This window comes from Loxodonta africana, chromosome 4 (assembly GCF_030014295.1).
Source record: "Loxodonta africana isolate mLoxAfr1 chromosome 4, mLoxAfr1.hap2, whole genome shotgun sequence".
Lineage (NCBI taxonomy): Eukaryota > Metazoa > Chordata > Mammalia > Proboscidea > Elephantidae > Loxodonta > Loxodonta africana.
In genome coordinates this window covers 72,627,617-72,641,982 of record NC_087345.1, presented here as the reverse complement: position 1 = coordinate 72,641,982, position 14,366 = coordinate 72,627,617, and the positions used below count along the sequence as shown (strand labels likewise).

Here is a 14,366-nt window from a genome sequence, read left to right as displayed (position 1 = left end):
ATTTCTTCTTATTTCTTTGGGTTTGCTCGAATGCTCTTTTTACATTTTTTTTAAGTTGATACTTAGCTTGTTTGCTTTTTAACCTCTCATATTTCTTGGTGAGTGTATTAAAAGCTATACATTTCCTTCTAAAGTCTGTTTCCTTCTAAAGTCTGTTTTAGCCAAGTCACATGCATTTTGCATTGTATTGTGATGCAGCTCTAAATGTTTCTTAATTTTCTGTTATTTCCTGTGGTTTAATTATGATGTGTCTGAATGTGCATTTCTTTGAGTTTATCCTGTTTGGGGTTCACTGAGCTTCTTGTCACACAGTTTCCTGAGATTCTGGTCCTTTTGTCTTCACTTTCTTCTCTCTGTTGTTCAGACTGGACTCTTTCCTCTGTCATCTCCATTCTTCTTACTGAGCCCATTCAGTGACTCTTAAAAATTTTTATTGTATTATTAATTCTAAAATTTCAGTTTGGTCCCTTTTGTATCTTCTATTTCTCTGCAGAGACATTCCATTTTTCCATTTGTTTCAAAAAGTGTTCTCCCTTATTGCTGGAGCATAGTTATAATAGTTACTTTAAAGTGCTGAGTCCGATGATGCCAACATCTGTGTCATCTCAGGGTTGATATCTGTTGTCTTTTCCCTTGTGAGCTGTTAAGTTTTTTCTGGTTCTTCAAATGTTGAGTAATTTTGGATTGTATCCTGGACCTTTTGTTACATGGCTCTCGGCCTTATTTAAATTCTATGGAAAGGTTGATTTTTCTTTTTTTTTTTAATCAGGCAATCGGCTGCTCGATGCATTCTGTTCAGGGTTGTTACTTGCACTCCGTGTGCCTACTCCATCTTGGCTGGAATCAAAACCTTCTTGATTAATTTTATTGTATGAAAATTAAGAATTCTATTCAATAAAGGACACAGCATAGACAAAGTTAATAGGCAGATGACAAAACAGGAGATATCTATAATGTTTAAAACCAATAGAGAATTGATACATAGAATGTACAAAGCAATTATACTCCTGCGTATATATTCCAGGGAAATTTTCGAACAAGTCTATAAAGGAAGAGAGAAGGAGAAATGAAGAGGATGGGTAGTGATAAAAGAGAGGAGAGTGAGGGAGAATAGATATTAAAGAAACTAGCATCATCCACTCTAAGGCTCAATAAATATTTTTGTATTTTATAGATGTATAATTGATCAATGAATATTTGTTAATTATGATAAACTATGAGCAAGTTATGTACAAGACAGAATAAATCTAATGTTTTCAGAGTCGATTTTGGGAAATAACAAGAAATAAAGACTTTATTATAAGGATAACTGTTAAAGGTCTTGAACCTTTTCTCTTGAGTTTCTAAATATACTAGATGCATATACTTATACACACAGTGTATTTACATAAACACAGGACTTGGTCCTCTAATAGAACTAGAACAGCCCATTGCATAAGAAATACTAGACAATTAATATAAATGGTACCTCATCTATATTAATATCTCATTATATTATTATACAACAACATTTTTTTTTAATAGTATTATTTGGAAACCCTGGTAGCGTGGTAGTTAAGAGCTACATCTGCTAACCAAAGGCTGGCAGTTTGAATCTACCAGGTGCTCCTTGGAAACTCTATGGGGCAGTTCTTCTCTGACCTATAGAGTCAATATGAATCGGAATTGACTCGATGGCTATGGGTTTGATTTTTTTTTGGATAGTATTATTAGTGAGCAGGAAAAGTAGAACGTCATTTTGCCCCAGGCCATGATCAAGGAGTCTGAGGAGCTGACTAGGTTATTGCTTAGTGATTGACTTACTGATAATCAGCAATAACAAAAGAGCTAGCTTTTTAATAAGGACTTGTTAAGTACGACCTGCAGTTTAAGCACTTTATACATATACATGCAGTTTAAGCACTTTATACATACATCATTTAGCCCTTATATATCACCCTTGTGGGATAGATACTATTATGAGCCCCATCAAACCCATGAGGAGAGTGAAACCTGGGAAGATTAAATAGCTAGCTGAAGGCATAGTCAGGATTCGAAGTTAAGAAGTATGGCTCCAGAGCCTGCTATGCAGAGGGGAATAACACAACTCTTATTTTCTACTTTCTGCCAAGAAATGCTTCTTTTTTTTTTTTAATTAACTTTTGTTGAGCTTTAAGTGAACGTTTACAAATCAAGTCAGACTGTCACATATAAGTTTATATACATCTTACTCCGTACTCCCACTTGCTCTCCCCCTAATGAGTCAGCCCTTCCAGTCTCTCCTTTCGTGACAATTTTGCCAGCTTCCAACTCTCTCTATTCTCCCATCACCCCTCCAGATAGGAGATGCCAACACAGTCTCAAGTGACCACTTGATATAATTAGTTCACTCTTCATCAGCATCTCTCACCTACCCACTGTCCAGTCCCTTTCATGTCTGATGAGTTGTCTTCAGGGATGATTCCTGTCCTGTGCCAACAGAAGGTTTGGGGACCATGACCGCTGGGATTCCTCTAGTCTCAGTCAGACCATTAAGTATGGTCTTTTTATGCGAATTTGGGGTCTGCATCCCACTGATCTCCTGCTCCCTCAGGGGTTCTCTGTTGTGTTCCCTGTCAGGGCAGTCGTCGATTGTGGCCGGGCACCCAAGAAATGCTTCTTGTTGAAGAAGAATATAAGCTTCAAGTCCTTAGTTGTTGTTGTTGTCTTCCATCTCTGTTTTCCTAATGAGGTACAATTAACTGCAGCACAATCTAATTTCGTAAGGATGCCAAACTGGTCAGCAGGGTTAAGAGGGGAACAGAAGTGCAAAGGCCCTGAGTTGTAAAAAGAGTAAGGTGCCCTACCAGTGTGACTAGAGTGTGGTGAGCAAGGGGTAATGTAACTTGAGCTCAAGTTGGAGAGGTAAGCGAAAGCCAAGGCTTTTTAGAAAGTATAGACTTGACAGCAAGTTTTGTTTTCTGTGCAATGGGATGCCACTGAAAAGTTTTAGGCAAGAAATTAGAATTTTTAAAAGATCATTTTGGTTTTAGGGTGGATATTAGATTCAGGTGGTGGTGGGGAGGTGCCAAGAATTAAGGTGGGGAGGTCAGTTAGGGGAGTTGCAATAGTACAGGTGAGAGATAATGGCAGCTTGTACTAGGGTATTGTAATAGAGATAGAGAGAAGTTGATATCTTAGGGATATATTATAGGTGTAGAACTCATAGGACTCTCAGTGATCCAGGAGTAGACTGGCCTCATTGTTGATTATCTAGCCTAGTAATTCCCAAACCTTGGTAGTTAACTAACAGAATCATCTAGGGAGGTACGAAAAATAAGGTTTTGGATTCAGTAGTCTGGGGAGCAGCATAGGACACTGTACTCTCCCCAGCCCCCCAAGAAATCCTGTTGCTTGCTCAGGCTTGAAAACCACGGATTTCTGCTATTATTGCAAGTCAGCTTTATTCCTGCACCCCAGATGATCTGGGGTGACTCCTCACATGGCCTAGTCAAGATGTTCAAAGAGTGTAGACTAATCTCGCAGCAGTAACACCGTTAGGAAGCAGCAATAAATCTCCCAGGTTCTGGCTGACAAGCAAATTTAAGCCCCTTTGGCCAATCCAGGAAACCCTGGTAGAGTAGTGGTTAAGAGCTATAGCTGCTAACCAAAAGGTCTGCAGCTAGAATCCACAAGGTGGTCCTTGGAAACCCTATGGGGCAGTTCTACTCTGTCCTTTAAGGTCACTATGAGTTGGAACCAACTCAACAGCAATGGGTTTTTTCTTTTTTTTTTGGTTAGCCAATCTAACCTCAAAGAGGGGGAGTGCTGGTGGAAATGAGCCTTCCTATTCAATCGACTTTTCTAACTAACCTTATTTTGATGCTTAACCTTTCTTACAAAGTTTTCTAAAACTATGTGGTTTTGCCTTTTTTGTAAAAGGCAGAATAGCAGGCATACATAAATCTTTGATAATCAGGGTCCTTCTGGGCGTCATGATTATCTTCATTATTATAGACTAGAACTGGAGTTGAGGAGTTGGACTGAACAGCAGATTCCAAAGGGCAGAGACCAAGATGAGGGGGTCTTTAGTGCCCCTCACACCCTAGGATCTCTAATAGCCCTCCCCCAAGCCACCATAAATAAATATACCCGTTAAACCCATTGGCGTCAAGTGGATTCTGACTCATAGTGACCCTGTAGGACAAAGTAAGGGCTGCACCATAAGGTTTCCAAGGAATTCAAACAGCCCACCTTTTGGTTAGCAGCCGAACGCTTAACTACTGTGCCACCAGAGCTCCCAAATAAATATATATGCTACATAAAAGCAGTATATTTGTGCCAGCCAAGAGAAAAATTTCAAAACTACCCCAAATGAACATACAGTCTAAAAAATGAGTTCCCTAACCCCACCTTTTTGCTTCCCGAAGACCCACTTTGATAAAAATTATGGAACCATCACTGGCTTCAGGAAGGATCTGGTACCTACTCAAACCCTCTTCCATACATACTGGTACAAGCTTAAAACTCTACTAGTTTTTTTTTTTTTTCTGCTTCCTGCCAAAACAGGATAACAGGGAACAGATTTACCCTCCTGCCTGAAACAACCAAAAAACCTTGACAAAATACGTGAAATACTTTCAACACACAGGACATCAGCAATGAAAGACAGTGAGCCCTGAGAGATGGGAAACAAACAACATATGCCCTACAATTGCCCCAATTACTGCCTTGAAAAAGTTTCCGGTGCAGGGAAGGGAAGATGGATATATTCACTATCTTGATTGTAATGATGGTTCCATGGGTGTAGACATATCTCAAAACTTAACAAACTGTATACTTTAAATATGTGCAGTTTATTGTATGTCAATTACACCTCAATAAAGCTGTTAAAACTTCTACCAATAGAGTTTCTCTCCTTCAGCTTCCGGCTTTGATGCCTGTTAAAATATAAATAGCACTGACGGGGGAACCATTTTAAATTTGTCTTACTAAGTTATCACATTGTGTGCCAATGAAAATCCAAGTGCAGAATTTTACAGAGGGAAAAAGGATGTTTACTAAGGAAAGCTAGAGAGAGGACTGTCCAGAGAAGAGAGAGAGAGCACAGGAGTGGGGAAACGGAAACACACTGAACCATTTGACATGTATGGTGAAAGCTGTAACCAGCAGGGGTGGTTCTGCAGGAAAGGTGTGATGGTGCTTTTTATTTGTCACAATAAATGGGGAGCATTACGTGCATTTAGTGGACAAGAGCCAGGTATGCTCAAGTCCCACAGTGTGTGGGACTGTTCCACATGACAACATGTGGTCCCACACAAAATACCTGTATCACTCCATTAAGAAACCGTGGTAGAAAGAATTCAGCTACAGAGGCTGTTGGTGCTTTCTCCAATACTGGCACTATCAAGGGGTCCCACTGTCCATTATAAGCTATGGTTTGCAATGCTAATAAAACACTTACTAATCAATTCTGTCTTAGCCTGTAAGTTTTTCTGATGTTTTAGCTTCAAATATAATCAGAACCTTCAAAGCTCTGAGAACCCTGACAGGAATACAGAATCCATTTTTAAACTAATTCTTTAAATTCTATTTAAACACCTCTAAGATTTTTTTTTAAGAAACTTATAGTTAACCGTAGCCAGCTTTCTATCAATCTTCTTGTCCCAAATTAAAGTTAAAATTCTGTAAAGCAAATGGGTGCTGTGTTCCTAGTAGAAGAAAAAATCTTAAATCAAGATTTGTGTGTGTGTGTGTATGTGAGAGAGAGAGAGAAAGGAAGTTTTAATAATGAAATTTAGGTGTAGAAGAGGCCTTGTAGACTGTCTTGTTCAAACCTCCCATGCAGTGAGAGAAGGCCCCTCCCCAGCAACCTAAATTATTGAGCAGCATGGTATACCCTAAGTGTGTGAATAATGCCCAATTAGAAGTTCACGCTTCCTTTACAGCATCTGGCAATGCTTTCCTAACTTGGATATTTCCCCCATGCCATGACCTGCCTTTCAGGGCCCCAACCCACATTAATTTTCCCCATGCCTATATATCCCCTGGAGCCCTGGTGGTGCAGTAGTTAAGAGCTATAGCTGCTAACCAAAAGGTCGGCAGTTCAATCCACCAGCTGCTGCCTATAAAGTCACTGTGAGTTGGAATCAGCTTGACAGCTACGGGCTTGGTTGTTTTTTCTTTCTTTAATATATCCCCTGACTTGCAGCTCTTAAAATACTATGCTCCACTCCTCCTTCTGATGTGTAGATACTTAAAGTGTATAACAGAGTCAGATTTCAAGTTATACAACTTAGGAAACTCCATTTTAAATTTACACCCAACTTCTCTTCCACCTTCCAACTGAAATTTCAACTGCCAGATGAACTTCTCCACCAGGATCGCCCACTAGGACCAAGTTTAGCCTGTCTGAAGCATCACCTGGGCTTATCCCTCCTGACATTCTTATTTTTTTGAAGAGCATCACCATGCAGCCACCCTAGCTTGAAACCACAGTGGGTTCTGTCTCCATTTCCCCCATTTTCAATCAATTGCCAGTCTTGTAGATTCTGGATTTGAGATGCCTCTTTCATCATCCCTTTCTCATCCTTCCTACTACCACTACCCCAATTCAGATTCTCACTAATTTCCACTAATCTCTGGTCTCTCCCCCACTTCAATCCATTGTAAGTACAACTGTCAGATTACTTTTCTGCAATAGTGGTTTTAATCCTATCATTCTCCTGCTCAAAACTGTCAATAGCTTCTCCTACTTTATGAAATGTAAAGTCTTCATCTGGACTTTTAAAACTCTCTAACGTGTGGGCCCAGTTTCACTTTCTATTTTTAAATCACTGGACAAGCTTACTGTTCCTAATATATGTTCTATTTTTCTGCTTCTGTCTTAGCTTCTACTATTCTACTGTTCTCACCAACTAAAATATCCCATCCCCATATACCAACTGTCATCCAGCATCTTAACTTGCCCCCACACACTGAATATGATCTTTCCTTTTTTAAAAATCTTTTAACAATTTGCTCAAACTCATTTATGACACTTAGTATGTGTACTCTGTAGTATCTTTATTTATGTAAATGCCATATGTCCTGGTTAGAACCAGCTACTGAAGAATAGAAACTCTCATCTTTGTATCCATTATAGGGCCTAATATAGTGCCCCACATAGAACCAGAGTTTAATATTTTTTTCTTAATTTAATTTTAATCCATTATTTATTTATATTGATTATATTCAGTTGAAATGAGAAAAATTATACTTTACTATCTAACTGGATTTGAATTTAGGAGAAAGTTCCTTCTGTGGAAATCAAAATATTATCTTTATTATTACATATATGAGAACTCAGTTCAAAGCCATTAGCAGAGAAATAGTCATAAGAAAAGCAAACTGAAATGTAAAATGAGTTGGTCAGCAAGCAATAATCTCACCTAAGAGATGATTCACTCAGACTTTTAGGCTCTTTACTTCTCCAAAAGACAGGGCCATTATTCTTTTCCTTAACTAAAAAAATAAAATAAAGTATTAAAAAGTTACTTGGTCATTAATTAAATAATTAGACTGAATTTGTGAAGAAGACATAGTCCCATGTACCGATTTGATGACTGTTACAAATCCTCACAAACATTTGCAAGTCTGATGTGCTAAAATCGACTTTGAAAGGGATCCATGCAAGCCAGGGGCACTGAAGCTTAAGCTAATAAAATGTTCACATGGTCAAATGCTTTTGTAAAATATGCAAAGGAAATACATTTTAACCACAATCATTTAAGACCACAGGCTCTTCTCACTTCAGTTTTCCTTCTGTCTCACTTCCCCTTTTGGGAGCAGCAATAGGCACTGAATTTGTGATTTCTTCTGTCCAGGTTGCTTTGGAGTGCTGTTAGCATTTTGTATTTGGTATTTTCTTTTTTTAATTGTGTTAAGTATATATATAAAAAAAATTTTGCCATTTCAACATTCTTCACATGTACAATTTAGTGACTTTGTGCCCACCACGTTGTGCAACCATCAGCATTATCCATTTCCAAGATTTTCCATTAGCCTTAACAGAAGCTTTGTGTCCCCTAGGCAATGACTCTCCCTTCCTCTCCCTCCCACCAGCCCCTGGTAACCACTAATCTTTGATCTCTATACCCATGCCTATTCTAGATATTTCATATAAGTGGAATCATACAATGTTCATTCTTTTGTGACTGCCTTATTTTACTCAGCATAACATTTTCATGGTTCATCCATGTTGTAGCATATATCAGGACTTATGGCTAATATTCCCTTGTATGTACGTACCACATTTTGTTTATCTATTCATCTGTTAATGGGTATTTAGGTTGTTCCCATCTTTTGGCTATTGTAAACAGTGCTGCAATGAACACTGATGGACATGTTAATTCTTTTTTTTAAAGAAGGCTCTCCAAATTGCATGAGCTTCAGGCCCCACAAAACCTGGATCTACCTCTGCCCAAGCCACAGCTGACTGGCTTAAGGGTGGGCTTCTGATTCAAGCTAGGCCCATCACTGTCTTCCCTTGGACTTTTGACATTTGGAGCTAAGAAACATAGCTGGGAGCCTTTGGAGCTGAGAAACATCAATAGCAGAACCCTAGGGGAAAGCCTCCCACAGGCTGCTCAGACCCCAGAACAGGTCCCCAGGTTTCTGGATTTCCACTATTTTGGCTCTTCTGTTCCTGCTTTGATTCCCTCAAAAAAAAAAAAAAAAAAAAAAAGAGACTACAAAATCCTTACAATAAACTCCCAGAATCAGTTTTTTCTACTTGTAAGCTAAGAACCTTTACATAAGTGCTTATCATCATAGACTCGTCTAATAGTAGACATTTCACAAATGTTGGTACTAAATGCAGTTCAAATAATGCCTTTGATTATTACTGGAATTAAATGGAACATATGAGCACTTTTATTGGTAAAGATCACTGATCTATTAGAAAGTTGGTATTACCAATCAACCTGTACCTAGGTTTAACTTATCTCTTAAACCGATTTCATCCAAGTTCACTTATCTAACTTGAACTGTCCCTTTTTTGCGTGAAGTCATTACAAGATTATGACAAAACAACTTTAGCATCAGTGTCTCTGCCTCTTTTCATATTAGATTTAAGTTTTAATTTGTAACAGTGGTGTGGAGAATCTTAGGATCATCTGTGTTCTTTACTCAGAAATATAGTATAGTTAGATCTCTCTTTCTACACTTGGCGGTATGTCTGATCTTCTGGATGCCAATGACCAGAGTCCGGCAGGTATAAGCAATAAGAGTGCCTGATACAGAGTCATCTGCCACTGTATTCTCTCCTGTGCAGTTTACACTCTTCTTCAGTGGCTGAGATGTGAAGTCTTTCAGCCATTTACCACAATGCATATCTGATGGCATGTTCAGTAGTGCTGGCCAGCTGAGGAACATTTCTAGGAGGGACTCTACAAAAATAATACATCTGCTTTCTCAACTGCCATATTTGAAGCTTCCATATGTGACAATTATCCACTAAACCTGACAGACTAATTAATGCACTTTGGGGTGTACCTTATTATTTTAGTTTGACCCTGCAGCAACATTGGATAGGTTTTAGGATATAGGTATATATATGTATACACATATATGTATAAATATACATATGTAAAAATTTTTGGTTTAGTTTACATTTCATTAAATTACCATGTTTTATTTTGGTCTGAGGATTAGTCTATTTTACTTCATGCCAATGTTTCAAAATATACCACTAAAGCCTTTAAGGTCTCTTATGATTCTAGAGCTGCGTGACCAATTTGGTAGCCACTAGGCACCTATAGCTATTTAAATTAATTAAAACTAAGAAGTAGCACTAGCAAATGTTCAGTAGCAACAGGTAGCTGATGGCTACTGAATTTGTGCTGATATAGAACATTTCCATCATTGCAGAAAGTTCTACTGGATGGCATGACTATAAAATGTATGTAAAATTAAGGGTCTAATAGCTCAATCAAGAGGTTTACCATGGTCACTTTGCTCCTGCCAGAATTGTTCAGAGTTTAATAACCATCCTTCATCTAAATGTAAAAAGGACAATTCAAGATCCTAACTGTGGCCCACATAAGGCCACATCTACACTACTGAGAAAGCCTTTTTCTCTATATCTCCAAAAAAGTTGGACCTAGTTAGGAAGCTTGTTAAAAGTGTAATGACTTAAACTTTAAGGGTCTTTACCATAAATGATATAAAATTTTGAGCTTTCTTCGTTGAGGTTGATCCAATTGATTGGTGTGAGCACATACCTTCGCCACATGACATAAATATTCCCTAGGCTTTCACCCAAGAGATTTGGAGTAAGTCCTAACAATCACCTTTATTTAAATGCTCAGTAGTTAATGTGTGCTGCTTTTGTAGGCATGACGTCATCATTACTAACATTAAGGTTTTAGTAAATGACTTGTAAAAGAGACGGTCAGACAAGTATGAGTCTATCTCTTACTTCGGAGCCATATATTACGGAATGTCCATGAGGTAAGCCTGGATCTACAGTAACACCTAACCTGGGGAACGAGCTGCTTGGAGGAGAATTAGAAACATCGCGTATCACTGTTGATATGCAGGAAGGGAGAACATTTTTTTTCGATCCTATAATGTGTGCTGTGGCTCCTTGGTTTTATTTATTTATTTTTTTGGTTTTGGTTTTTTTCTTTTAAAATCCCCCACACAAATGTCAAATGATACCTTTAGGGGTGGAAGTAAAAGAACAGACCGGGGTGGTGGGGAGGGTAATTCTATGGAAAGCCACGCACATGGACATGAAGTTAGTTTGGTTTTTTAACCTTCACTGCTTTTATACAATTTGCAAAGTTTCTAGCCATTTAAATTTCATAAAATTTCTATGTGTAATTGGCTTCTTAAAGTGTGTTTTCATCTTCTTACCCATGTTGGAAAAAAAAGCATTGATAATTATGCTTATGGACAAGAATAAATAAGCATTTAAGGCAACCAACACCCGTTAGGTATCCTAATTAGTATGGAAAGAGACCTGGCGAGCAACTAGGGGTTTAATAAGCCTGCTAATTACAAGACCGTCTACAAACAGTTGCCATGCCCTAGAGTCAGTGTGGAAAGGTACTGTCTTAGTTATCTAGTGCTGCTATAACAGAAATACCACATGTGGATGGCTTTAACAAAAAGAAATTTATTTTTTCACAGTAAAGTGGGCTAAAAGTCTGAATTCAGGGCGTCAGCTCCAGGGGAAGGCTTTTTCTCTGTGTCAGCCTTCTTTCTCATCAATCTTCCCCCAGACTAGGAGCTTCTCTGTACAGGGACCCCGGATCCAAAGGACAAGCTCTGCTCTCGGCACTGCTTCTTTCTTGGTCATATGAGGTCCCCTACTCTCTGCTTGCTTCCCTTTCCTTTCATCTCTTGTAAGATAAAAGGTGGTGCAGGCCACACACCCCAGGGAAACTGCCTTTACTTTGGGTAAGAGATGTGACCTTAGTAAAGGTATTACAATCCCACCCTAATCTTCTTCGACATAAAATTAGAATCACAAAATGGAAGACAACTACACAATACTGGAAACCATGGCCCAGCGAAATTGATAAATGCATTTTTGGGGGGACATAATTCAATCCATGACAGGTACCCATCCATGACAGTATACAAACACTGTACAGTTTTCCCACACTTCAAGCTTATTCAATCAAGATGCTCTGAATCTGACTTGGAGTGAAGTCTAGTGGAGAGTGGATGGGCTGGTATGGGCAGCTGGTCTAACTACACTGGCTGGGTGCCAGCAGTAGAAGGGCCTATCCTATCCGTTAGCCACCTTAGACCTTCATTCTTTTTTTGTCCTTCTATGCTAAGGATACAATCCTAATGGCTGACTTGTTTCCAGCTGTGTGCCCAGCCCCACCGACATTATTTTATTTACTACAACAGCACTGAGAAGCTAGTAACAGAGATGAGAAAGCTAAAGTTCTCATGAGTTACGTGACTTGTGGAAGGTTACACGACGAGGAAAATGTGAGAGCCAGGATTCACACCTGGGTTTAGCTGAGGCCAAAGTCTGTGCTCTTTTCTCTGCTTTTCACCAGCACCCAACTATAGGGATAGATACTTTAAAGGCCTCCTTAATATATATGAAACGAAAAAATCCGTTACCATGGAATCAATCCTGACTCACGGCAACCCCATGTGTTATGGAATAGAATTGCTCCATAGGGTTTTCTTGGCTATAATCTTTATGGAAGCAGGTATCAGGACTTTCTTCCACAGTACCACTGGGTAGGTTGGAACCGCCAACCTTTAGATTAGAAGTCAAGCACAAATGTTGGCACCACCCAGGGTCCTTACATCTAAAAAGACCACGAAAATAAACAGTTTAATACTGAACTATATATTCTATTCTATTTTTATCCATTTGTCCTTGGATTTTTAAAACTTTTTCACAGGAAAAGCTTAAGTGAAGCCCAAAATGTGAAATATAAAAGCAGGGTTACTGGTCGAGCCGGGCAAGTACCAGAAGCCCTGACCATCGTCGTCCCCTTCACTCTTCCCCCAAGTGTGAATCTTCTAGAGAAGGAAAACCCCTGCCTCAGACACTGAGCTTCCTACAGACAAGATCTAAAGGCAATCTTTCATCTAGGTGTGTACACAGTTCTTGGAGGCAAATAGATTCTCAATATATATTTTTGGATGAATATTTTTAGATAATTATCAGGGCAGGACCTTGTGGCTTCCCTTACTGGGGGAGGGGAGGCCCAAGACTCACAGAGATGAATATCAGCCTAAAGCCAGGTTCACAAGCCTTCTAGTTACCCACTTGCTTTTCTTCTCCAGGTTTTTCTTTGAAACCTGTGGTTTATAACAAGATTATTAAATCAGATGAGAGCCAACCAAATGGAATCCAGATTCTAACTCATTCTTTTTTTTTTTTTAATCAATATTTTGTGTACTCACTTCCTTTCTTTCCTTCTGTTCCACATACACGTATTTGTGGAAAACTATGTGCTGGGTGCTCTACTGACAATAGATTGATTAGGTCATCCTTAACGTTATCTTTTTTTTAAATCTTATAAGAAACATTATCTTTCTTGGTGTCATTTTAAGAAAATACATTACATACCTTTTTTGCTTTTCACATTGGCATGCTGAAATGGTAACAGAAATTTCCTGACACCTTTTGATTTTTCACATTCTTTTTTCAAAGAAGTTGAAGAATAGATGATACGAATGTGTTGGTTGATTTCTCTGTCTGGTCCACTCAAAAATTCTGGGTAATCATCAATCTGGAAAAAAAAAAAAAAAAAAACTTTAATTGAGCTGGTTGAGGACAAATGAAACTGCTTACCTATGCTAGAATAATAAATCCCTCGAAGCTTAGGGTAAGTTTCAAGTACATTCTTTCTTTTTGTTTTCTCAGCTGGGGCACCTTTCCCCTTCTTACTGTTAGGTTTCTCAACCCTGCCTCTATTTGTTTTTGAGTGCTTATTAGAAATGTGCTCAGCAACAGAACGCAAAAAACTATTTACACTGTAAGATTGCTAAATAGTAACAGTGTTTTTGTTTGTTAAAATCTATTCCTCTCCACTTCTATTGTGAAAATAGTTTTTTTTTTTGAAGGTCTCAAAAATGTATAATTAATTGGGTTTGAACTAGGATTTTTCTATGTAGGAGACTATGCCCATTTGGAAAGAATATTCTACAGAGATTCTGTGAATAAAACATCTAGGTTTGAAGTACTGGAAGTTTCTTCCTCTAAATAGTTGCCTGTCTTCTCTCCAAAGTGCACCATTTTCTATTCTTGATTAAAAAGAGATTGTTCTGAGTTGCTCTGGTTTATTACAACCCCTAGTGACCTCGTGTGTGCAGGGTAGAACTGCTCCATAGGGTTTTCAAGGCTGTGACTTTTTGGAAGAAATGACTTAAGGCATTCCTGAAGCATCTTTCATGCAGAAAAGAATTCCTTTATCAACTACAAAATAATATTATTAATTAAAACATCATTTGAGGCCCTCTGCTGGGCCATGTTTCAATAGAGTGATTTCAATTACTCTATATACTTGAACAAATAATGTACTGCATTGGACAAATCTGCTGCAAAAGACCTCTTTAAAGTGTTAAAATGCAAAGATGTCACTTCGAGGACTAAGATACATCTGACCCAAGCCGTGATATATTCAATCGCCTCATATGCACGTGAAAGCTGGACAACGAATAAGGAAAACCAAAGAAGAATTGATGCCTTTGAATTACGGTGTTGGCGAAGAATATCGAATATACTATGAACAGCCAGAAGAACAAACAAGTCTGTCTCAGCCAGAGTGCTCCTTGGAAGCTGGAATAGTGAGACTTTGTCTCACATACTTTGGACATGTTATCAGAAGGGACTAGTCCCTGGAGAAGGACATCACGCTTGGTAAAGTAGAGGGTCAGAGAAA

The 14,366-nt window shown here is 38.6% G+C and overlaps 1 protein-coding gene across 1 annotated transcript in view; it reads right to left on the bottom strand.

The window, feature by feature from the left end:
* C4H12orf56 (chromosome 4 C12orf56 homolog) overlaps positions 1-14,366 on the bottom strand; it is a 98,177-nt gene that overhangs the window by 47,300 nt on the left and 36,511 nt on the right. Inside the window, exons 4-5 of the mRNA XM_023558434.2 lie at positions 13,052-13,214; positions 7,389-7,461 (exon numbers count right to left, since the gene is read on the bottom strand). Coding sequence (XP_023414202.2) covers positions 7,389-7,461; positions 13,052-13,214 — 236 coding nt within the window. The remainder of the gene's footprint in view (positions 1-7,388; positions 7,462-13,051; positions 13,215-14,366) is intronic.